Below are 23,300 nucleotides of genomic sequence, written 5' to 3'. Positions count from 1 at the left end.
TCTGAAGTTCATGCTCAGGTCCAGGAGGTAAAGAAAACAGATCAGGCGGTTTGCTTTTGCTGTTTTTTTTTGCAGCAATAGCTGCACAGATGCAACAAGAGATGCAGTGTGGGTACGAGAAAAGAGAAGCACGTAGCACTAATGCTAATGCTAATGCGTAAAAGCACAAAGACGCATGAATTCAGATTTAACCATTCACATTCAGGTTGCAAGTCCATGGACAGGATACGTATCTGATTTAGGACCACATATAAAAGTGACTCAAATCTGAATTGATGAAAATCTAATTTGGCACGTTCACACAGCCATAAAAAAAATCAGATTGATCACATTGAGTAAAAAAAAATAGATTCGAGTCACTTTAGCATGGTAACGTGAGTGTAGCCTAAATCAAGCTTAAAAGGATTTTAAGTGCACCTTATAGTCCGTAAAATACGGTTATTGGGCTAAACCAAACATACCAGGTGTGAAATCATCCTTAAATATCTTAAATATAAGTATCTTTATTGTCTTTATATTTGCACACTTGTTTATAAAGCCTTTGCTGAAGCACCCAACATGTGGGTATCAAACCCACAACCTTACCACTGGTCCACAACCTCCTTAATGATCACTGTCACAAAAAGGTCAGCTATGCTACAGCATCCTGTGAAGCAATGAAGGTAAATACTGAACCCACAACCCTGCGACCCTGAACCACCATTACCCCCAAATACAAAGCTGGGGTTAATCTGGTCAATTTTTTTTGCCTTGCTCTGACACCCCTGGAGCAAAGAGGGTTTAGAGCCTTGCTTAAGAAACCAAAGTGGGCATCAACCTCACAACCCTGTGATCAATAGACTAAACACTGAGCCTGACGGACAGAGATAAAAGGTAGCCATGCTGATATGAATTAAGGGCATAAGAGACCAAAAGTGGCAGCCTATTGGATCTAGGTATCGAACCCACAACCTTATGATCAAAAACTCTGTTACCTGTCTATAATCTATAGGACTCTATAAGACTCTATACGAGTAAAAGTCCAATCTCTTTAAAAACAACACTGGAGTATGATGGTATGATTGGCCAAACCAACAGTGGGTATCAAGCCCACAACCCTGTGATCAATAGAATAGACACTTAGCCTGAGGGATCGAGAAAAAGGCTAGCCATGCTGAAGTGAATTAAGGGCTCAAGGGCCCAACAGTGGCAGCCTAGGGGATCTAGGTATCGAACCCACAACCTTATGATCAAAAAAACCCTATGACCTATTTATAATCTATAGGACTCTATAAGACTCTATAAGAGTAAAAGTCTAGTCTCTCCAAAAACAACACCGGGGTATAAGGCATATACCATAATTAGTCATGCCAACAGTGGGTATCAAACCTACAACCTTGTGATCAATATCTATTTCCCAGCATACTAACAACTGAGCCACCACTGCCTCTGAAATCAAAGTCAAGTTCAAAGCACAATGTCAGCCATACTAATGAGACCCTAAAGCATGGCATGTTAAGAGCCTTGCTTTTGAGCCTAAAATGGGTATGGACAAAACAACCCTGTGATCACTAATTTAAAGTATTTGACATTAAGCCATCATTTCCCTATAAACATTCCCCAAAGACAGTGTCAAAACACAATATCAGCAATGCTACAGCACCCCTGAAGAAAGAGGCATAAGGTAGAGTATTAAAAGAGAGTATTGAACCCACAACCATGTGATCAAAAAACAAGTGTTCTAGCCACTTGTTCTAATCCACCACTTTCCTTTTTAAAATAATTCAAAGCCAGTGTTCAAGTTCATGGTCAGTCTTGCTCAAGGGCTCAATAGTAGCAGCTTAACGAACCCATAAATCGAACCCACAACCCTGTGATTCATAATAAATAGGGCTGGCCCGAATAGCGTATTTTGAGCTCCGGATATTCGGCACTGATTCGAAGCGAATATTCGAATATTCGTTTTTTTAAAAAAGAGGTAAAAAAAAAAAAAAAAAAAGCAAATCACGGCCCCTTTAATCCACTGAAAAATGTTCAATTTGCTCTGACCGACGAGACATATTCACCCCGGATTGTTGGTGTTTTTATCCCGGATTTTTGTGTTTTCACCCCATATTTTTTCTGTGTTTTTAGCCCAGATTCCTTTGTGTTTTCATCCCGGAGTTTCTGCTGCCCTACACCGCGGCTTATCCGCTGCGTAAGCAGGCTAGGAGGCTGCTGCACGGTTTCTCCGCTGCGCAAGCCAGCCCAGTAAATTGCTGTTTGTGTTTTCACACTTAGGTTATTTGCTTAAAAAAACAAACAAAAAAAACGTTTGTTCAGGAAGTATTTTATATTCTTAAACATTGTTGATTATATTAGAGGACAGTCATTGTAAACTGTACTTGGTCTATTTCGGTTAAAGGATTGTGCAGGGCATATTACTGATTTTGTATTTTTGCACTTGGGCTATAAGCTCAATATTAAATATTTCGTTTGTTTAGAAATTATTTTATATTTTTAAACCATGTTAAATTATATTAGAGTAGAGGAAAGTCATTGTTAATGACGTTATTGTACTTGGTCTATTTCGGTTTAAGCATTGTGCAGGGCATAGCCGTATTACTGATTTTGTATTTTTGCACTTGGGCTACAAGCTCAATATTAAATATTTCGTTTGCTTAGAAATTATTTTATATTTTTAAACCATTTTAAATTATATTAGATAAGAGGAAATTCGTTCAGACATCATTTTTGTAGGCCAGGCTTTTGTAACCGATTTAGCCCCTACTGTTGCCGCATTATCCCTTACGTTTTATTATATAAATCAGTTTCGAAGAGCCTGCATTTTTTTATCATGTATAATAGAGGTCTGTGCGAGACTGATTTTTAAACCCACTATTCCACGCTCCCGCGTTTCTGTCTCGTTACCGCGCCGCAAAAAAATAGCTTCTTTTAATCCCGCGCCCGCCCGCCACATACACATTTCTGCCGCTCCCGCCCCACGTTCCTAATATAAATTAAATAAACTACATTTAATGCTTCAAATTTACTTATATATTTATTAAAACAGCAGCGCTGAATAGTGTGGTCCCTTTCCTTACCCCAGTCCAAACACCATCGGTGTGTGCGTGTGTGTGTCGGTCCATCCTGCGCGTTGAGAGTTTTCTTTAGGTTTTTTTTTTTACAATTATTACAGTTTTCTTAACTATTTATTAATTTGCTCCCGCATCGTCTGGATTAAACTCCCGCTCCAGCCAATAACAGTTCAGTTCTGTCCCGCGCGCAAGATATTCTGACGGGACCCGCGAGAACAGAAGTGGTTAGAGTGAGGTGGAACTCTGGAAAGGAGAAAAAAACGAATATCCAAATACCAAAATTAAAAACCGAATACCTACTCAACGAACGAATATCCGAATACCCGAATATTCGGGTCCAGCCCTAATAATAAACCAATTATCTAATCCACTGACCCCTTATTTCCTCCAAAAACAAAACTGAATTGAAAAAAGCACTAGACAACCATACATATTTACCATACAGATGGAATGTAGCCTCTGCCTTTAACCATCACTGTAGGGAACACACACACACACACACATACACACACCAGTGAACACACAACGTAGCACTGTAGCACGTTAAGCACATTGAGCATTGAACTCACAACCATGGTATCATTAAGGCTGATTTATACTTATTATTCTGTGTCAACTCAACACTACACCATGCCTGAAGCATAGAGATTTTAGGGCATTTTTTAAACAGTATAGGTATTAAGGTATTGAACCCATAACCCTGTGATCATTAATAACCCAATGCTATACATACTGCACCAAAAACCAAATTGGGGTCAAAGGCCAATTTTAACCAAGGCTTTCCTAAACTAACAAAGAAAAAAAGCAAGGATTAAGAGCCTTGCTCCAGGGGCCGAAAGCACACAACCATAATGTGAAATTTGTGAAAACATGGCATGTTTTTTGTACAATTATTAGTGCACATGCCATTCTCAGTGTTTCTAGTATAGTAAATTCAGTAAATAACAGTCATTATAGAATTTTAAATGGTACAGAATTGTCTTTATAGTAGAGGATGTTACTTATTTGCATATACATGATGTAATTCAACTAATTCTACAGACCTACAGTGTATAATACACTCGATGTTCGTGCTATATACTGAGTAATATTGGCACTGCTGTGGGTACTGAACCAACAATTATGTGATAGATACCCCAATGCTCTAGCTACTGTCACAATGGGGTAATAGTGCAATTTTAACCAATCCTTGCTGCACCTCCTGTACACAAAGAAGGGTCTCACTCAATGGCTACAGTAGGTATTGAACCCACAACCCTGTGATCATCAATAACCCAATGCTCTAGATACTACACCAAAAAAAATTGGGGTCAGAGTGCAATTTTAACCAATCCTTGCTACACTTCCCTTGCACTGAAAGTATAAACAGCCGTGTTCCAGAGACCGAAAGTGGGAATTGAACTCATAACCAAGTGATCAATAACCCAAATGCTCTAGCTACAGTGTCTAAAATAATAATAATAATGGGATCAACAAGCAGGGTTAATCAATCCTTGCTACACCTCTCTTACACAGAAGGGCCTCACTCAATGGTTCAACAGTGGGTTTTGAACCCACAACCCTGTGATCTTAATAATACAATGCTCTAAACACTGACTCCAAAAACAAAATTAAGGCCAGGGTGCAGATTTAATCAATCCTTGCTACACTTATCCTTACACAGAAAGGATAAACAGCTATGCTCCAAGGACTGAAAGTGGGTATTGAACCCACAACCCTGTGGTCAATAGTCCAATGATGTCCAATGAGGATGTTACTTATTTACATATATATGATGTAATTTAACTTATTCTACAGACCTATAGCAAACATATATAAGAGTTTACAACAGTGAGACCCCCTATTCTACGATTTAAATAAATGCAAACTGAATTAAAATGAGGTGTGTTTGCGAGTTAAAGCGCTGTTACTCCGGTTTCTCCACCCTGTTGCTCTGTAAAGATGAGTTTACAGGTCTGGTGATTCTCCAGCAGGAGATTATTGGATTTCTAATCAGCTGAGAGTCTGAACATGCTGAACTCTTCATCACTCAGCCGGTTTATTTACTCCACAAACCCGTCCGGCTGCTTCCAGTCAGCTGAGAGAGTTTAGCTGATAGCTTTTAGCCTGGTCCGGATTCTGCTTTCTGCAGTTTAATACGAATCCATTAATTTATTAATTGGCTCTTAATACCAGCAGATAAGAAATCACAAAATTCAGAGTCTGAATCTAAAACAGAAAACTGGGCATAAATTTCATTAAGTTGGCTTGGAAAAGCAACCAACTTAATCCTGTAGTCAAAATTATTTGGACTTTAGCTTTTAACCAAAGGTTTTTAGACTTTAGATTTTAGCCAAACGTGGTTGGACTATCTTTTAGTCAAAAAAAATTTTAGTTCAGCTTTTAGTTAAAAGATTTTAGCTTTTACAAAAAAAGTTTCTGGAATTTAGCTTTTACCCAGAAGTTAACTGCATAGCAACCACTCTTCACGGTTTTCAGACAGAAACAGCTGAGCAACCACTTAATCTTTTCAACGTTATTAGCACGCTTTTCCAAGCCAACTTAAAGTTTGTTATTAAACTTTCACTTTCTAGTTATTTATTATTTTTCTGTTGTAGAAAAGTGAAGCCCTATCCGGATGGGATTAGTTTCTCAGGGGGTTCTGGGATAATTGTTTTAATCTTTTATGTGGTTTTTTATCCTTTGTGATTTTATTCCCGTCCAGAACGATCATGCATGTGTTTAATTTTCTCTGACGTCCTCTGTGAAAATTACAGGCTGAATTATCTACTGTTTTTCTTTGAACTCCGTGCTCCTGCGGTAATTTTAGTCCCGTCCGGACGCACATCTCTGAGTTTCGTGTCCTCGCCTTTAATAAAATAGATATTTGTCCACTGCCACGCACCGTAATTACAGTTTGGGCGCACATTTCCATGGAGATCTGCGTAAGTAAACACATTAGCGAGTGGAAATGGAGGAGCTACTGAACGCTACTGATGTCATGTGACCGAGAAAGCTAAAAAAACCTCACTGATCCTCCTGTTTTTCAATTGCAGTCCGGTCCAACAATTAAATCTTTTTCACAGACGTTCTCCTGAAAAACTAATCCCATTCGGATTGGGCTTACGTTTCTATTTTTCTAGTTTTTAATTTCTGCCTCTCACAACCAGAATTTCTAGTAAAATGACAAAGTGAATCTTATTTAAGTCTCTATTTAATTTTTGTCTCTATAATTTTAATTATACCACAGTTAGTTCCAACCCTGCAATGTGATTGGCCGGTGTTATCAGCCGGTAATGCACTGTAATCGAAGCTCTCCATGTATTACTCCGCCCACATACAGGTAACCTAGCAACGATGCAGCCGCTACAAACAGAGCAGCAATGGAACTATTTTAACTGTCGGAGTTTTTATAACCAATTAGATCCTATTTTCTCCTCCTCTTTATCTCTTTAAAATATTTTAATAAACAGCGCTTTGCACTAAAAGGATAAGCAGCCTTGCTCCAAAAACTGAAAGTGGGTATTAAACCCACAACCATGTGATTGATAACCCAATGCTCTAGCTACTTTCAACAAAAACTAAATTGAGATCAGCAAGCAGGGTTAATCAATCCTTGCTACACCTCATTTACACAGAAGGGACTCATTCAGTGGCTGAGCAGTGGGTATTGAACCCACAACCCTGTGATCCCAACAACACAATGATTTAAGCACCACCTCCAAAAACAAAATTAGGGCCAGGGTGCAGATTTGATCAATCCTTGCTACACTTATCCTTCCACAGAAAGGATAAACAGCCATGCTCCAAGAACTGAAAGTGGGTATTGAACCCACAACCCTGTGGTCAATAGTCCAATCAATTCTACATTCTGCACTTATGTACAGTTATACTCAGTAGTCCATAATAAAATTGGTGATATGGACCTAAAATAATATTAAAATATATCAGTGCATTTTTGTGATAGCGATATTCATGGTGACATGACAAAACAGGGAAACGTATTTAATTCATTAATAAACAGAGGAAACTGTTGCTCTTCCTTTCCTGAGGTGGTCCTGATGAGTGCCAGTTTCATCATCATCGTCTTTGCGGTGACTGCACTTGAGAATACTTTCAAACTTCTTGAAATTCTTCTTTTTGGATTAAATAACCTTCAGTATTTTTTTTCTTCACTTAGTTGAGAAGTACTTGCTTCTTATAATATGGATTAGAACTCTACCTATTCTATTTTTTAATAAATAATAAAAAATGACAAAATAATACTATTAAATAGCTATAAAAAGTTATATAGTTAGTATGAAGATATAATAGAATATTGTATAATACAGTATAGTAGTATAGCGTACAAAAATAGTACAAAAATAGCTAAATAAAAAAAGATTACTCAAGTAGTAGTCATAATAATCATAATAATAAATACAAATTTTCAATCCAATACCTCTTCTATATATTTTCTTTTACTTATTTCACATTAATATACAAATAATATAGTTAGTTTTATATTAATGTAAATTGCAGATAATATAATAGCATAAGTAAAATAAAAAAAATATATATTTTTAAAATGAATAGCTGAAATAGCTACTAAAAGTGCAGAATATTTAGTATAGTTCAACATCCGAACTTAAAAAAAAAAAAAACTAAAAAAAAAAACAATAAAATGACTAATCTTCTTAAAACAGCACATTTAAACATAATTTTCGACTTAATGACGTAATATCTCATAACTCTACGTCAGACTCAGTGTTTGGTCAGTGTTGGAGAGGCGTCACACACTCACCTCTTTTTATAATTCCAGCGCTGTAACTCCAGTAAACGGGTTTAGAAACCGGATTAGAACCGAATCAGAACCGTTTAAGACAGAAGTCTGTGTTCAGACCTGATCCAGGACCTGCTCAGAACCACCTGTCCGGTTCGGCTCGGTCCACATGGCGACGGAACCAGGGGGAGGGGGGGGGTGGAAAGTTGGGTGGAAGTTTTTCTCTTTGATCCGGTTCCTCCGCTTTCCGTTCACACACACCCGAACCCGAACCAGGATCAAAACCCGAACCAGAACACCGGACACCGGACCGGCCCGCTGATCCCCCGTGCCCCGCGCCCTGTCCCGCTCTCAGCCCGGGGAACGGTGCGGTCTAACCGGGCTGCCCTGTCCCAAATCACTGCCCCGCTCCCTACCCTCTGCCCGCGGGACCACTCCCAATCCCACACTGCCCACTTACCCCTATAACACCGGATCAGCCCCCGGCGGTGTGAACGGGACTTTAACTAATCCGAATCGGTAAAAGCGGAGTAAAAACAGCGGGAGCGGGCGCGCGCGCCGCCGGTGTCCGGGCCTGCCTGCTCTCCCCGGTAGGTCCCTCCGCTGACACGCTCTTTCTCACCGCACCCGTACTGCGGCAAGCCCCGCCCCCTGCCGCGCTCTGATTGGCTGAAAGTTCATCGTCACCCGCATTCCGCAGCTGTAGAGCGTTGTTTAGCATGCTAATTATTTATTTCTATTTATTTATATATTGAACAAATGTTCCTCTTTAAAACAGTATAAAAGACGTTTAAAATATCATTAAAAATATATTGTAATTATTTTTTTGTATGTACATACATTCACTGTTTTAGTTTTTGTTTTATTTAGTGTTATACAGTTGGAATTTAATATTCTTTTGTTGAAGTTACTTTGGTCATACAGATAGAAGTTAGAGGCCTTGTATGAGCCCATGTTATGTTTTTGCCTCTACCTGCACTGTTGTTTCTTTATTTTTATATATTTTTTGATTGTGCAAAATAAAAAAATCTAAATTCAGTTTTCAGTACAATTTTTTTCAATAAAAATCAATCGTTTTATTATTATTACTTATTACGTTTTCTTTTGGTTGTCAACCGGACTAAGACTGGAATTATTATATTTTCTATTTAAGCTACAAATGACAATAAAGAGGGAGAATTTTTATATATTGTTTTGAATTTTATCTTTATAAATATTTAGCCAAAACATTTTGCCAGTTACTAAATTGCTGTATTAGTAAAAGTTATGGTAATAAAATAAATGAATAAATATACACGTATATAATGTTATTATGTTTTATTTAATGTTTCTGTGTTACATGTGTTCAAATAATTCGGAGAGTACAATATACAATATATAGTCGTGACAGCTTTAAATGTTTTGAATGTATTTTTTACACACAATGTATAACACAATTTAATTAAATAATAATAAAAATAATATATATATATAATATAATATGTCCCAATACCTCGAAAAAAAAGGTTTAGCATGCTTAAATCGATTTTCTGCTTCTCTTTTTTATAAATAGCATATTTTTATTTTTGTCTCAACTTTTTTGACATTAGTCTGCTCTCTGCTTCTTTATTTTTAAGTCATTCATTTTGAATAAATGCAAATCTAATACACAACCCTGTTTAGTTTAGATATACACGTTTCACTTTTTTGTTTGTATTGTACTTTCTGTATTAAATGTCTTTTACATGTTTTGCTTAAATACATTATTTATTACGTTATTTGTTTTATTTTCTGTTGTAAAAATAATTATTTAAAAGAAAAATCTTTAAAAGAACTAAAAGAGAAAACTTTTATCCAATAGTATCGCGAGGGCGGCGTTTGCCTGAAAACGGGCGGGAAATAAACCGAGGCTGAGTCCGCTGGTATCCGGCAGTGGCCTGAGTCTGTGAGGAGGAGGAGGGGGGGGGGGGGGGTGTAAGGGGCGGGGTTTGGTTAAAGTGACCGCGGCGGGTCTTTTAATAGATCAGCGCTTCACACCAACATACATCACTTCCGTCTAAAAAAAGAACTACACTGGGGTCACTCAGAGGGGTTGGGGTGGGGTCATCATCACCATAAACACCATCATCATCATCATCATCATCATCATCATCATCATCATCATCATCATCATCATCAATTACGATCATGATGATATTCATTATCATCACCATTTATCAGTTACTATCATGATAATTAGTATCATCATCATCACCATGATAATAATTTATATTTATATATAATATAATATATAAATAATAATGTACTTATTTTATTTATTGCATTGCATATTATTATTATTATTATTATTATTATTATTATTATTATTATTATTATTATTATTATTATTATTATTATTATTATTATTATTATTATCCCCAACCCAGCTTTTGAAAGTTCTTAGCTACAATAAGATAATACAAGTCCACTAAAACTAATTTGAAAAATAACAATGTGTTGTTAAAAAATAACTTATCATATGATCCTTTTGACTTTTTAGAATTTATGCAGATTGAATACAAACCTTTTTTTCTACTCAATATGGGAAAAAAGACAATCATAACTGGGGGGAAAAAACACCTAAAAATTAAACATTAAAATGTGTGTTTTACAATAACTTTTTAATAATAACTTATTAAAATAAGTTATATAATTTTAGCCATTTAGTATTTAAAACCTTTTTTTTTCTTTTTTTAGTCAATATGGAAAAAATAAATAAATTATGGAGGGAAAAAACACCAACATATTAAACATTACAATGTGTGTTTTATACTACTGGTACCTTTTTAAAAATAACTTATAAATAAAATTATAAATATATTTATTCTTATTATTAGTATTTTTAGTCAGTATGGAAAAAAGAAACAAACATAAAGGAGAAATAAATATGTTATAAAAGAAAAATAATTTAACATGAATGCATTATTTGCCTTCATGTGATAATGTTATTTTAAAATCTGAGTAAACAAATAATAAAATAAAAGGTTTATACAGGTTTATAATTAGTGTAAGATTTTACAGTCTAACTGCAAGGACTTTTATTTTGTATTTATTTATTTTTTTTACATGCTGTGAGGAACTGAATTCATTAAGTTATGCTAATTTTACCTTAATTTAACATAATTTAGCTTAATTATTACGACCAGCTCGTGTTAGACTTGGTTATTTGTCTGAAATTTACCCAAAATTGAATAAGAACAGTAATTATAGATATTTAATAGTTTATTGTGAGGTTACTTAATTCTTCCTGAGAGAACTGGTTGCTAGCTAACTCCTAGCTAACCTAGCTGAGCTAAATAGCTAATAAGCCTTAGGGGTGCTAACCGTTGCTAGGATACCTAGCCTTAGCTAACTCACTAGCTACAACAGGCTAAGCTAAGCTAACAGTTTTATTGTGTTTTATTTAATTTATTTTGCTTTAATGTGGCACCAGAAGAGTGTAAATGTACAAAATGAATCACCTGAAACTTTGGAATATGGCCCATTTCCCCTTTTTGCAAAGTAAGTTACTTAATTTAATACATTTTATACAGTCTTAGAACGTTTTCTGAACGTTACAGTTAACGTTTTTAGAACATTTAATCTGTTGAATTTGTCTGGATGTTCTTAAAACACATTTATTTACCGTTTTTAAACATTCTGGTAACATATCAGTGTTTTAATTTTTAGCTTTTTGGGGAATTTACCCTATTTTTAACGTTTACATAATGTTAGTATTCATCTAGCTGGGAACGTTATGTGAGAAAAGTTGTAAAATTATGTCACACATTTTTAAAATGTTCCTTATTTCTGTAACATTACAGACTAACCTTCCTGAAACCTGTTCAAAACGTCAGTAAACGTTCTTACAATGTTTACTTTTTTAGCTGGGTTAGCTAGAACCGTCTTGCTACCTGCTTAACACTTAGCTAGGTTAGCTAATTAGCCTCAGTTGCGCTAACTGTTGCTAGGATAACTAGCTAGCTCGCTAGCTACAGCAGGCTAAGCGAATAGTTTTATTCTGCTTTATTGTGTTTATTTTTGCTTTAATGTTGCACCAGAAGAGTGTAATTGGTTAGTAGAACGTTTTCTGAATGTTACAGTTAATGTTTTAGAAACATTCAATCTGTTAAAAGTTTTCTGGGTGTTCTTTAAATGTATGTATTCTTCGTTTTTTAAACGTTCTGGTAACATGTCAGTGTTTTCATTTTTTATTTTTGGGGATTTTAACCTATTTTTAAAAAAAAATCATCATGTTCATATTTTTCTAGCTGGGAACGTTATTTGAGAAACGTTCTAATAACATTGTGATGCAAATCATTATTATGTCACATGGTTTCAGAACGTTCCTGGAACCTTATTTCTTTATCGTTACAGGCTAACCTTATTGCAGCCTTTTTAAAACGTCAGAAAACGTTCTTACAACGTTCCCTGTTAGCTTGGGTAGCTATCTATCATTTTGCTAACTAGTTAATTTATACGGGGTGCTAATAGTTGGTATGCTAACTAGCTTACGGTTTAATTTAGTAAATTTAATACATTAGTGTTAGCTAGCTGGTATGTTTTAGTATCTTATTTAGCCTAATAACCATGAGCAGATTTTGTCAGGCTTTGTTAAGTAGGTTAACTTTTCAACTTTGTCATTTTAGATATTCAATATTTTATTTTTGACAGGGAGCTAACAGTTTATCGGATACCTAGCTAACTCGTTACAGCAAGGTAAACTTTAGTTCTGCTTAATTAATTAATTAATGTATTTATTTTTGCAATATAAGTTGTTTTATTTATAAGATACTTGAATAATTGAATTTAATAAATTAACTTAATTTTCCAATTAGAGTTTGGAAACATTAGAATATGGAACAAATTCATTTAAATCTGTTGTTTAACAATTATTTAAGACTTTACAAGCTCTGAAAACACAAATACAATATAAAATAAAATAAATCAAGCTATTCTGTAATAATAGTACAGCCATTAGTTAATTTATATATTCCTTTATTATAATTATTATAAAATGGAAAATGTACACACTGATTACAAATATAAAGAGAAGAACATGTAGTATGTTACATTTCTGCATAGACAATTAAACTTTTTGTCTAGACAATAATTAGATTAGTTTAAAGATGCATATTTTATAAATTCCCATCATTTGTAAAACAGACTAAAACTTTTAAAAAATTATAGTAGATAAAAAAAATTAATGTTGTTGGCATTGAGTCTTAAGTGTCCGCACAAAGCTAAAATAGATGAAAAGGGGGTTTCGGACTGTGATATCTTGTGAACAGGTAATCTGAATCCCTATTGCAGAATAAATTATCATGGAAATGTGGTATATATACTTAATATAAATTAAGTCCTATTTCACTTTACTTGATAATTTAAGCCTGCAACAAATATTGTTTTTACATATGTTATTCTTTCTTTTTTTAACTGTTTAACATTGTAGAAACTCTACATTGTTTTTATTAAACAAATTTTCAAACAGTAGTGACTTACATTTGAATTGTATGCACTTTTTAATGTATATTTAGATGAACAATCAAGCTGTAGAGATTACAATGTACTACACCAACTACAAATCCCATGAGTCCGTGCGGCGCAGTCTCGTAGTGGTGTATGAGAGGGGAGTGCTCAGCGTGCCAGATTTTGTAGTCCGTTTCTTTGTAAACGGCCCTAAATATGGATGTTTGCCTAAAATTAAGTATATATGTAAAAAATGCACACTTATGTAGCTGATATATGATAAAATTAATTTGAAAACATTAAGCTTTAAAGAGTTTAATGTAGATTTTAAGGCTATTAGGGACTGTTATCTATCCACTATGTATTAATGAGGTTTTGTCTCCTCCTGCAGGCGGTCGGTGGAAGTGCACCGGCAGTTTGAGCGCGAGTGTCCGGATCCAGCGCTCAGCCTGTTAGATGATAATGATGCATTCTGGGACAAAATCTTACAAACTCCCAGGTGAGTCTCATAATTATGAGGTTTACTCTGATAACTATAGAGTAAGTTTTTTTTTTTTTGAGTATTTTTAATTTCTAGTATTTGTAGAAAATGTATTATGGGAGTTTTCTCTACAGGGTACACGTTTTTTTTTATTTAACTTTATTTTATGAATATCTTTATTACTGCAGTTCTTCACCTGTCAGACTAACTCTAATTCTAATTCTATTCACTGCTGAAACTGAGACTTAGTTCAATCATGTTAAGCTGTGGTTGGTGTGGTGCAGTGGATAACACCACTGCTTGGCAGTGAGCTACCATGTGGGAGACTAGGGTTCAATTCCCTGTCTGGGTGGATGAAAGCTGTGCTACACCAATGAAAGTCCTAATGCCGGGTTCACACTACAGAAGAACTTACTGAAAGACGCTCGCAGATCCGTCACTGATCGCAGACGAGTCGCAGGAAGTATTCAATATGTTTAATATCTGACTCAGTCGGTGACTAGGAGTCAGCAGCAGCGGCTACATACAGCCAATGAGATCACAGAAAGAGAACCACAGGTCCAAAACATATCAGAGCTGTTTATGGAGAGTCTGACCACCCTACCATTCCCCCTGTTATATCATGAAATGACTCTAAAGGGAGCCGTGAGTGAGTCCTGTATGATTAGGGGTGAATAGAGCTAAAAGCTAAAAACTTCTAGTTCAGAATATTTCTTTAATTTTAGAAAGTAGAATAATTTATTTACTCTATTTTACTAAAAAAACTAAGAAAGTTTGCCTATATATTTCAGTTTATCTAAAGAAAACAGGTTTTACACTGTAAAGCTCTATAGTGCATTACTGCTACTGTGAGCTGATTGGTTGGTAAGTGAGCTGATCCTGGAGATACAGGTAGAGCATGTTTAAAAGGTTTATAACTGGAGTTCAAAATGATAAAACATTATGTTTTTATATAGTTCTGTGTTTAAGGACACAAGTATATATTTCAGTATAAAACTGACATTTATAAATTCATGTTGGACTCACTTTAAGTGCGTATTCTCCTCTATAGAGATTCTCTGCATGGGATCACTAGTTCTCGTGTCTTTAGTTCTGGTAAGTTCTCGTGATAAATGTGTTTCTGGAGAGCTGTGAGGTGAGTCTGTAATTTTCCACAGTGAGAAATGGTGTAATTTGTGACCCCGTGTCGCCGATCAGTCGTTTAGTGTGAAAATCTCAACAACTGAAGAATTCAGGATTACAGCACAACCAGTCGTGTAGTGTGAACAGCACAATGGCTGAAGACACAAAAAGTTGTGTAGTGTGAACCTGGCATTACTCAATTTATTGTTCATGGGAAATCACCGACTCACCTCACAGTTCTCTAGAAACACATTTATCACGAGAACTCACCAGAAATAAACACAGGAGAACTAGCAATGCCAAACCAGAGAATCTCTATAGAGGAGAATACGCACTTAAAGTGAGTCCAACATGAACGGGTTCATATAAAAACAACTGAGTAAAATCAGAGTTTATAAATATCTGATCAGTTTTATATTAAAATATATACCGGTACTTATGTCCTTAAACACAGAACTATATCAAATGTTAATGACTTACCTTTGAGCTGTATTTCATTTTTAATGTTTATTTAAATGAACAATCTAGCTGTGGAGATTACATTCTAATTAAACTACAAATCCCATGAGTCAGTGTGGCACTGCCTTAGCCTGCCAGGTTTTGTAGTTCATTAGAGAGCAAACAGCCCTGAAATATGGTTTTTATTTGTATTTAATTCTGTATTATAATTTTAGGAATGCACACTTATGTACATGATATATAAAGTATTTTGAGTATACTAATGTAAAATGTTTTAGTGTGTGTAATTTATGCCTGGAAGTTTACTGCTAAATTTTGTACCATTTTATTTTGTACCTGTTATTGACCGGACCTGAAGAGATAAAATGGCAAAAAATAAAGGGAAAAAACAGGGGTAGGTTGACCAGTAGTGTCCATACAGCAGAACTAATACGTGATTAAAGAAACACTTTGTACTATACCTGTTTAAATAACTATATTTGTTCTTAATTCCTATAATTTGTGAAATAGACCGAAAAATAATTGTTAAAATTGAAAGACAGGGATATAATAATAATAAAATAATAGCAGAGTAATCTCTCACCAGGAGGTACACTACCTACTTTACGCCCTCTCGTAGCAAAACCCAGTATCTAATCAGATCACAGGTGTAATTAATTGTTTGTTTGTTTGTTTGTTTGTTTATCAGTGACGAGTCGCTGGGTTACGAGGCTGAAGCAGTGAACATGTTCTCCACTACACCTGTTGAGCTGGTAACTGTACTCACTCTGCTTTATTTAAACCTGCTGTAGCTGCTGAAGTTCTCCAGGGATCAGAGGGATTCTGCAGGTAATCAGTGTGCTGTTTACCTGCACAGGTGTGCGGTCACGTGGGGAGCAGCTGTCTGGAGACCCTCCCCTCTCCTGCTCACCTGATGGGAAAGAAGAGGAAGAAGAGAGGAGGAGGAGAGAGGAGAGACTCTGCAGACAGACAGTCCTCCGCCGTCACCCAGCACATCATCCAGCTCAGGAGAAAACAGAGCTACATCGACAGGTCAGAGAGAGAGAGAGAGACAGGGGGAGAAATAGAGAGAGACAGGGAGCGAGAGAGAGAGACCGGGAGAGAGAGAGAGAGAGAGAGACAGGTCAGAGAGAGAGAGAGACAGGGAGAGAGAGAGAGATGGGAGGAAGAGAGAAACAGGGAGAGAGGGAGAAAGAGAGAGAGACAGGGAGAGAGAGAGAGAGAGAGAGAGAGAGAGAAGTAGTGAGAGAGAGCAATAAGGACAGGGGGAGAGAGAGAGACAGAGAGAGACAGAGAGAGAGACAGGGAGAGAGAGAAGTAGGGAGAGAGACTGATAAGGACAGGGGAGAGAGAGAGATAGACAGAGAGAGAGACAGGAAAAGAGAGAGACAGAGAGAGACAGGGAGAGAGAGAGACAGGGAGAGAGAGAGAGAGAGAGAGAAGTAGGGAGAGAGAGCGATAGGGACAAGGGGAGAGAGAGAGAGACAGGGGGAGAGACAAAGAGAGAGAGACAGAGAGAGAGAGAGAGAGACAGGGACAGGGACAAAGAGAGACAGGCCAGAGAGAGAGACAGGGAGAGAGAGAGATAGGGAGAGAGAGAGAGAGAGAGAGAGAGAGAGAGAGAGAGAGAGAGAAACAGAGGGAGAGAGAGGGACTGGGGAGAGATAAAGAGAGGGACAGAGAGAGATGCAGACGGACAGATAGAAAGACATAGTTTGGTTACATATAGTTTTGCCTACATATTGTTTGGTTGATAGATGGATAGATGAACAGACAGACAGATTGTTAGATATTTATAATACAGGTAGATAGATAGATAGATAGATAGACACTAAACCATGGTAAAATGATAAAAATGATGTAATGTTACAGTTTGAAAGGGGAAAAGTGGTGGAGCAGCTCTGTATGGAGGGCAGAGCCAGAGTGGGCGGGGCCTGACGGAGAGCAGGCGGAGTCTGAAGGAGAGACACACCCACACCTCCCTGATCACCCTTTCTGCCAGGAGGTCAGTTGGGGTTACGGGGCTGAAGCAGTAAACAAGTTCTCCACTACAATGGTTGAGCATACTATACTCAACAACACTCCGGGTGCTGAGTATAGTATGTGAATCGGGCTGAACCGCTTGTGCCACAACTCCGGTTGCTGAGTATACTGCGGGAATCGGCCCAAAATGCTTGTACCAACACTCCAGTTGCTGAGTATAGTATGGGAATTGCCACAATTGTTACAGTGTCGTTGCTGTGGTGTTCCAGCTGGGTACCAGAGTGTTAGGCTCGAGACACATGTAGCAACACCCTGGTTACCAAGTATAATTTGGGAATAGGCCCAAGCTGCTTGTGTCAACACCCGGTTGCTAAGTATAGTATAGGAATCGGGCTAAACCGCTTGTGCCAAAACTCTGGTTGCAAAACATAGTATGGAAATCACTACAGTTGTTACAGTGCTGTTGCTGTGGTGTTCCAGCTGGGTACCAGAGTGTTAGGCTCGATCAACACCCTGGTTACCAAGTATAATTTGGGAATAGGCCCAAGCTGCTTCTGTCAACACCCAGTTGCTAAGTATTGTATAGGAATCGGGCTTGTACCAACACCCTGATTACTGAGTATAGTATGTGAATAGGCACAATTATTACCAATAACCAAGTCATTGTTGTTGGCGGGTACCAGAGCGTCGCTTAGTGTTTTTAAAGTGGTTGCTGTGGTGTTCCAGCTGGGTACCAAAGTGTTAGGCCCGAACCACATGTGCCAACACCCCGGTTACTAAGTATAGTATGGGAATCGCTACAATTGTTACCATGTCATTGTGGTTCTAGTGTTTTTTATGTGGTTGCTGTGGTATCCCAGATGGTTGCCAGGGCTTTGTTGAAAGATTACAGATAATTGGATGTCTAGTTGCTTTTAGGGACGTTGCTAAGGTGTTGTTGCAGGTGGTTGCTGTGATATCTCAGAAGTGTATATATGGTCTTATAGAGTTTTATAGCAGTATTTTGTTCTGGTTTGGTAATATTTAATATTTGATGTTTAATATCTGGTGCAGCGTGAGTATGGTGAATATGGTGAGCAGATTCTGGACGTGGCTCCTGGAGGAAACCCCATGATGTCGTTTGTCACGGGCGGAACGGCTTACAGAGAAATCCAGAGGAAATGGGAGCGGCCCGATGAGTCCCACAGTGACTTCTGGGGAATCCAATGCAGTACTGAACAATAAGTAATAATACTACATCCTGGTGGACACTTTATCGGAATCACCACCCTTTTGGCTCCAGTGTATGGATTTAATCCAGTTTATAATTAAATACCAGCGAATTAGAGCTATGAGAGAGGTGTTTCTGATAAAGTGGCCGGGTATAGCTGTCTGTTCCAGTGGTGTTTTAATATTAATATATGAATTAATATAAATCTATTTATGTATTCTTTAATACAATATCAATATATGGTTTAATATCATCATTAATATTGTAATATTAGCCATAAATTAGCAATATTAACATTGATTTCATATTAAAGGGGAATTTCAACCATTTTTCAAAATTCGCTGCATAATTCAGTGTTTGAGATAAATTGTTTCAAAGCTGGGTTTGTTGTGAATTTATTGATTATTATAGAAATAATAACCATCAAACATGTCTTTAAAGTGGTTGTGAATGCAACCAGACATCGGTCGCCATAATTATACACTTCTATAACACAAAACATGTATAGACATTATTCTAATTACTGTTCAGTAATTACAGTTTTATTTAAAATGGTGAAGATGGGAAAACAGTGGATATTAAAGAAAATCTGAAGAATTAAACACATTTTCATTGGGAACTACTTTTTGCCGCACTACGCCCTACACACTGTATATGTATCCCTCCACCACTTTAACAATATGTGATTTTTACAACACATTTTAGATCCATAATCTTCCCCTGCTTCCATTTAACACCATTGTAAACTATTCTGACTAAGAAGTTGATCTAAAAAGGTGTTTTTACACCCAAACTAAAAAAAATTAGAACTACTTTTAATTGTTTTTGTTATGCAGAGAATAAAAAAAAAAATCTGGTGGATTTCCACTTCAAGATATATGAGATACATGAGATATAAAGTGTTTTAGTGTTTTAGTTTAGTGTATTTAGTGGTAAAAGTTGGTAGTTTGAGCAAAATTGCGTATCTGATTACTTTGAAAAAAAAGCATTTCTTAAGATCTGTTACAAAAGTTACAAAAGTTTTGTGGAAAAGATAAAACTTGTTTTAATGAAATTGTAAGTTCCTACAAGGTAGAAAATAAAAAGGGGTAAAATGAGTTATTGTTACTTTAAATAATTCTCCTACTGCTTTACACTATAGATGTTTATCTACTGTATGTTACTATGTTACTGTTCTGTTAAAATTTTTTTGTGACTCTTACCTTTTAAGTTACTTCATATTTTTACTGGAAACTACTTTTTGCTACATTACGCCCTGAACACTGTGTATGTATCCCTCCACCACTTTAACGATATGTGATTTTTAGGACATATTTTAGATCCATAATCTTCCCCTTCTTGAGTTAAACAACAATGTAAACTATTCTGACTAGAAAATGTATCTAAAAATTGTGTTTTTATTCATTTTTTTATATTTAGTTCCGCAGAAAATTAAATACATGAGATATAAAGTGTTGTAGTGTTTTAGTTTAGTGTATTTAGTGGTAAAAGTTGATAAATTTTAAAATAGCATTTCTTAAGCTTGGTTACAGCAAAAGTTTGTACAAAATATAAAAAAATATGTTTTAACATAATATTTAGCTCTTGCACTTTAAAAAAAGCTCAATGCCTTTATACATAACCACTTTCAGACCCTGCATCCATTACAGTGATCATCTTGTATTTTCTCTTTTTTTTAATGATAATAAAAAAAAATTGAGAGCTGTTGTGAATTAAAACAGACCATGAATCAGCCAATGAACAAGCTTATGAAAACATAAAACAGATGCGTGTCCTTTTCAACTGCAAAAACACTGGAAAAACAAAGTAACAGCTAATTTTTACTAATTTAATGTGATTTAGACGCTTTTTATGCATGTTTTTAATGTTTAAGGATAGTCAGTATGAAATATAAAATATTTCACACAGGCTTACAATGCAATGGAAATAAAAAAAACTATTAAATATTTTAGTTATTTATATATATTTTTTCTATAAAGATTTTCTGTGTATTTCTTACATTTTCTCACACAAGCATTTTGGCCCAGTCCCATTTTACCCCTTGGTCCTTCTCTTTTTGAGTGTACCCCTTGCTCTTGGAACAGAGTATGAGGGGTAAGGGGTGAAATCCTCACCCTGAAATTTTGGAAACCCTTCGAACACCCGATACGTCATCAGGAGCGCTAAAGTTCAGCAACGAGCTGCTGCTGCTGCTGCTGGTTAACTGGTAAACTTTAGGACGTATTTTATCATATGTCTTCAGAAAAAGGGGGGAAATGGAGCAGAAATTAATTATTATTGTCTTTTTCTTAATTCATCTGTGATTGGAAGCTGAAATTAGCTTTCAGTAGCTTTTTATTATTATTAGGGGTTCAAGCACGTAGTGCTAGAAACCCTATTGTAATTGTTCCGATTATTATTATTATTCTTATTCTTTTTCTGCCATAGAAAAAACCGACACTAATGCCACTTTAGACCTATGATGCCAACATGATTCTGAGGTTGCCTGTCAATCTGTGTAGACATACGCCCCCAGGGGGCGGAGCCAAAGCTAAAAATCTGTTTCTCAGGAACCGTACAAGCTATGAAGCTCTCCTTTGGCATGTATCATCTATGGCCTATGGCCTAATGTTTCAGTGAAGGAAAATTTGATATGCAAATTTTTGCGATCGCTATTAGCCAATCAGATTCCAGCAAGCTTTTGACAGGCTAAACAATGACCAATCAGGACAATACTTATACCCTACATGTATCTCAGGGCCTTCTATCATCCATTAAAATATGGCGTTGATTGGCCTCAAGGGGGCGCTATAGCAGAAAATCAGTTATATCTAAAGGTACAAGTGGCCTAGGCTTGTTATTCTTTTTTAGTTGTATACTTTGCTGTAGCCTTTACAACTTTGTAATTACATGTGTTTACCAAAAATGCAAAGATTTTCATCAATGGCCAAAAGCGTAAAAATGGCTCTTTTCGAACTTGTCTTTAAGTCCTTAATCAGTCAAAACAAATTTGTTCTTGATGCAATCTTGAGACCCTGTAGGTAAATAATTATCAAAAAAATCTTGACATTTTAACTATTTGAGGCCCATAAACCTTGATCAAACATGTACGTGAAAGCCTTTTCAGAGTTATTTGGCCAAAACTCTGTCAAAGTTTAAAACATGCCAAAACTGTTGAAGCTACTAATTAACAATGACATTTCAAGCACATGTGCCAAGTATGAGCCAAATAAGTCTTCAGTAGGCTCTACAGTGAAAAAATAACTATTTTCAATTTATTCTATTTATCGCTATTTTCCAACCTAAATGGACAGAAGACAGGAACCTTTCACCCTATCAACACACAAATTTGTACACATATATAGACTGATAATCAGATCTTGATTGCAAATTTTCAGCCAAATCGGACTTGTTTTCCCTCTACAACGGCTGGAAAACGACAGCGATTTTGTAGGCCTCAAGCCTGTATTATCGCTTTTTTCAAACCTAAATGGACAGAAGACAGGAACCTTTGACCCTATCGACACAGAAATTTACATACATATATAGACTGATATTGTGATCTTGTTTGCAAATTTTGAGCCAAATCGGATATAATTTGCCACTGACATGGCGAAATAGCAACAGAGATTTTGCAGGCCTCAAGCCTGTATTATCGCTTTTTTCAAACCTAAATGGTCAGAAGTCAGGAACCTTTGACCCTATCAACACACAAATTTACATACATATATATACAGACCACTTGATCATGAATACCAATTTGGAGCCCAATCGGACTTTTCTTCTCTCTGTAATAAATAGATATGCTCGGATAGGAACATCTCTCTTTCTTATAGACAAATAGATTTCCAGCAGGTTATATGTGGTCTCTTGCTGCGCTCTGGTGGTCATTTGGTGAAACAGTTACATTTGAATTATTCTAAATTAAAGCTCTGCTGAACTTATTCAATCTTGCTTGTCTTGCTTAATTGAACATATTTATCCTTCTTGGTCATGCTGGTCAGCCATCTGGGTCATTCTTGTTTATGCTCCACCCACTTCATTTTTTTAAAATTTGCATAATATGCAAAACCTACTTTTGAGATCTTGTCCTTGGATCCTTGACCAATCATGACATGTTTGGTGTCAAACAGTTCAGCAGAGCTTACTCCTCAATAATTATTAAAAAAATATCTTTACATTTATAAACAATATGGCCGCCATATGCAACTGAGTTCTACCATGGTGCAGTAAAATGTCTTTAACACTTATAACTTTTGAATGCTTAACCTGACATTAATACCACTTCAGTCCTTTGATCATTACATGATTCTCAGATACCTTGTCAGTTTAAGTAGACATACTCCCCCAGGGGGCGGAGCCAATGCTCGATAGCTGTTTCTCTAGAACCATACAAGCTATTAAGGTCATCCTTGCCAATTATCATCTATGGCCCATGCACTAATGGTACACCAAATGAAAATTTGATATGGACACTTTTGTGGTCACTATTAGCCAATCACATTCCAGCAAGCTTTTGACAGGCTGAATGTTAATCAGGTCAAAACTTTTGCACTATTATTGAGATTATTGGTTACTGATATATGCCCTTTTATGCCTCACTGCTAGGCTCTCAGCTGGATAAATGTGGCTTGTGTTTTTCAATTTAAGAACTGAAGTTGTTTCACCAAATGTCCACTAGAGTGCAGCAAGAGACCACATAAAACCTGATGAACACTACAGCTCAACTTATCAATGCATTTCAACTAGTTTACTCACACCACTCATCTAGCATTGTCATTACTGTCGTATGGTCACGCTGGT

At 36.3% G+C, this 23,300-nt stretch overlaps 2 protein-coding genes across 3 annotated transcripts in view; one reads left to right on the top strand and one right to left on the bottom strand.

Annotated features, from left to right (window-relative positions):
• kif1c (kinesin family member 1C) overlaps nt 1–8,408 on the bottom strand; it is a 53,695-nt gene extending 45,287 nt beyond the window's left edge. The window contains exon 1 of the mRNA XM_049465211.1: nt 7,819–8,408. The gene's annotated coding sequence lies outside the window, so the exon portion shown is untranslated. The remainder of the gene's footprint in view (nt 1–7,818) is intronic.
• Nucleotides 8,409–10,873: 2,465 nt separating this feature from the next.
• The window catches only part of tnfsf13 (TNF superfamily member 13), a 45,939-nt gene continuing 33,512 nt past the window's right edge, over nt 10,874–23,300 (top strand). For both annotated transcript variants that reach the window (XM_049465531.1, XM_049465529.1), the window contains exons 1-5: nt 10,874–11,316; nt 13,655–13,762; nt 16,014–16,077; nt 16,182–16,357; nt 17,198–17,330. In XM_049465531.1, coding sequence (XP_049321488.1) covers nt 11,237–11,316; nt 13,655–13,762; nt 16,014–16,077; nt 16,182–16,357; nt 17,198–17,330 — 561 coding nt within the window. In that variant the 5' untranslated portion in view covers nt 10,874–11,236. The remainder of the gene's footprint in view (nt 11,317–13,654; nt 13,763–16,013; nt 16,078–16,181; nt 16,358–17,197; nt 17,331–23,300) is intronic.

Source organism: Astyanax mexicanus, chromosome 1 (genome assembly GCF_023375975.1).
Source record: "Astyanax mexicanus isolate ESR-SI-001 chromosome 1, AstMex3_surface, whole genome shotgun sequence".
Classification (NCBI taxonomy): Eukaryota; Metazoa; Chordata; class Actinopteri; order Characiformes; family Acestrorhamphidae; genus Astyanax; species Astyanax mexicanus.
The sequence above is the reverse complement of the archived record's forward strand: the minus strand, read 5'-3'. Positions and strand labels throughout refer to the sequence as shown.